This window comes from Apis dorsata, unplaced genomic scaffold, assembly GCF_000469605.1.
Source record: "Apis dorsata unplaced genomic scaffold, Apis dorsata 1.3 scaffold_293, whole genome shotgun sequence".
NCBI lineage: Eukaryota > Metazoa > Arthropoda > Insecta > Hymenoptera > Apidae > Apis > Apis dorsata.
Genome location: NW_006263568.1, coordinates 245,299 through 247,293, shown reverse-complemented (window position 1 = coordinate 247,293; position 1,995 = coordinate 245,299). Strand labels below are relative to the sequence as shown.

Genomic DNA, 1,995 nt, shown 5'->3' with positions numbered 1-1,995 from the left:
CCCTCCTTCCCTATAACGTCCAATTAACGTTGAAATTAAGTTCGGACATCATTTTTGCCGTATATATAACTCGAGCCGCGTTACGTCTGCTACATCAATGTGCGATAATCACAGACATTATATTGTATTCCATTTCAGATAACGAATCTTATTTTATTTCTATAAAATTAATTATCGCTCGATGAACATTTATCATATTATTCGTAATATTATGATTATCTATTGATGATATTTATTCGACGAATATATACCATTTCAGAAATAGAAATTTAATATATTAATCGAATATACGTTTTCCTGTTATAAACATATATACACACACGGGTAAATATATAAACAATGATATATCCGTAATTAAAAGTGGATACAAATTTATGGATAAATATTTGGGGAATATCGTACTAAATTATATATATATATGTAGAATAATAAATTGTATTTGATATTAAATTAAACCCGTATTCAAATTAGGGAGGATAAATATTATTTTCGAAATATTTATCGCTTATATAACGATCTGTTTCCGATGTATAAATTATTCGAATATCATTGTCTCTCGAATATTTTCATACAAATGATAATTCAAACGTCCCGCGCTACACTTCACGCGGAACAAATCGGTCTAATCGATTCATAAATATCGAATATATGTTGAAAGAACCGGTTCTAAATCACCGAGTTGGTGAAACTCGAATGAGAACTGTGAGTGCTAAATAAGAAATTTGATCGGTTGGAAAACAATGAATCAAGAGAATAATATATATTTTTGTGGTGAATAATTATTTTGTTTACTAAAAATGTTCATGCGAATACATTACCTCTTAGCGTATGTGGTCACATCGTTCTCCAAGCTGGTGCTGGCGAAACAATAGCCATCAGTTTCGCACGTGTGATTGGTCTCCGTGCAAATATCGCAGTAACACTTCAGTCCTGAAAGATAGATAAGTAAAAAAATAAAAAATTCTATCAAGGATAACGAGAATGTCGAGTATCATCGAATATGTAGATATAGGATATATAATATAGTATACTTGAGTATACTTCATTTTTTTATTTGTTCAATAACTGGACGAGATAAGAATAAATGCGACTTCCTTTGTTTTATATTATTAAAATTCAATCTTTTTTAATTATCATATAAAAAGCTAAAAATTATATTAATAAAATATTTTTATTATAATATTATTATATTATTATTAATAAAATAAATCGCGATTCATAAGTTGGGAATTCATTGATCTGTTAAAAATTTATTCTTACTTTTTTTTTGTTCTTTACAATTCATATAAGAATGCACTAAAAAGTCATGCATGTAAAACGAAGAAAAAATTTAAAAAACTTCAAATATATTCAAAAATCTATATTATAAACAATTATCGTGGAATACATGATAAATTAATCCTATTATAATTAATTATAAAGTTTGAACAATTGAAAAAAAATAAATAAATATATTCCTTGTAAAATATTAATTCGGCAGGAAACCACCAAGAATCGAATATGTTTACGCAACTATTTAAATGGATCGGGTTAATAATCGTATACAAAGTTGTGAAGCAATACGATTATACTAATAAGTTAGGCAAAAAAAGAATCGCCTTGAGTGCAATGCAATTATGAAGAAAAATGATGGCAACATTATTTCTTTCGGTAATTTATCACGCGCTTGATGACGCACACCATTTCGATCGCACTATATTTTTTTCCACTCGAACCTGGCCAGGTGTATGTCGAGATAATAGCACATCAAGAACCTCGATAACACCCGTATTAAAGTTCTTTGGTTAGAAATTTTGCGTTGTTCGATTTTAATAAAATTCATTTCAAAACAAAAAAAAAATAAAAAAAATAAAATTAATAAAATAAAAAAATTCAATTAATGCAAAACAACAAAATCAATTTCCGAACATTTTTCTATACATATAACTATTTATAATTCGATCATTCGAAATATTCGCAAAAATTTCTGCCTCACATGATCATATTTATAACTAT

At 27.3% G+C, this 1,995-nt stretch overlaps 1 protein-coding gene across 1 annotated transcript in view; it reads right to left on the bottom strand.

The window, feature by feature from the left end:
- Positions 1-1,995, bottom strand: part of LOC102680002 (TGF-beta receptor type-1-like) — a 30,600-nt gene that overhangs the window by 28,015 nt on the left and 590 nt on the right. The window contains 1 exon segment of the mRNA XM_031511181.1: positions 819-930. Coding sequence (XP_031367041.1) covers positions 819-930 — 112 coding nt within the window.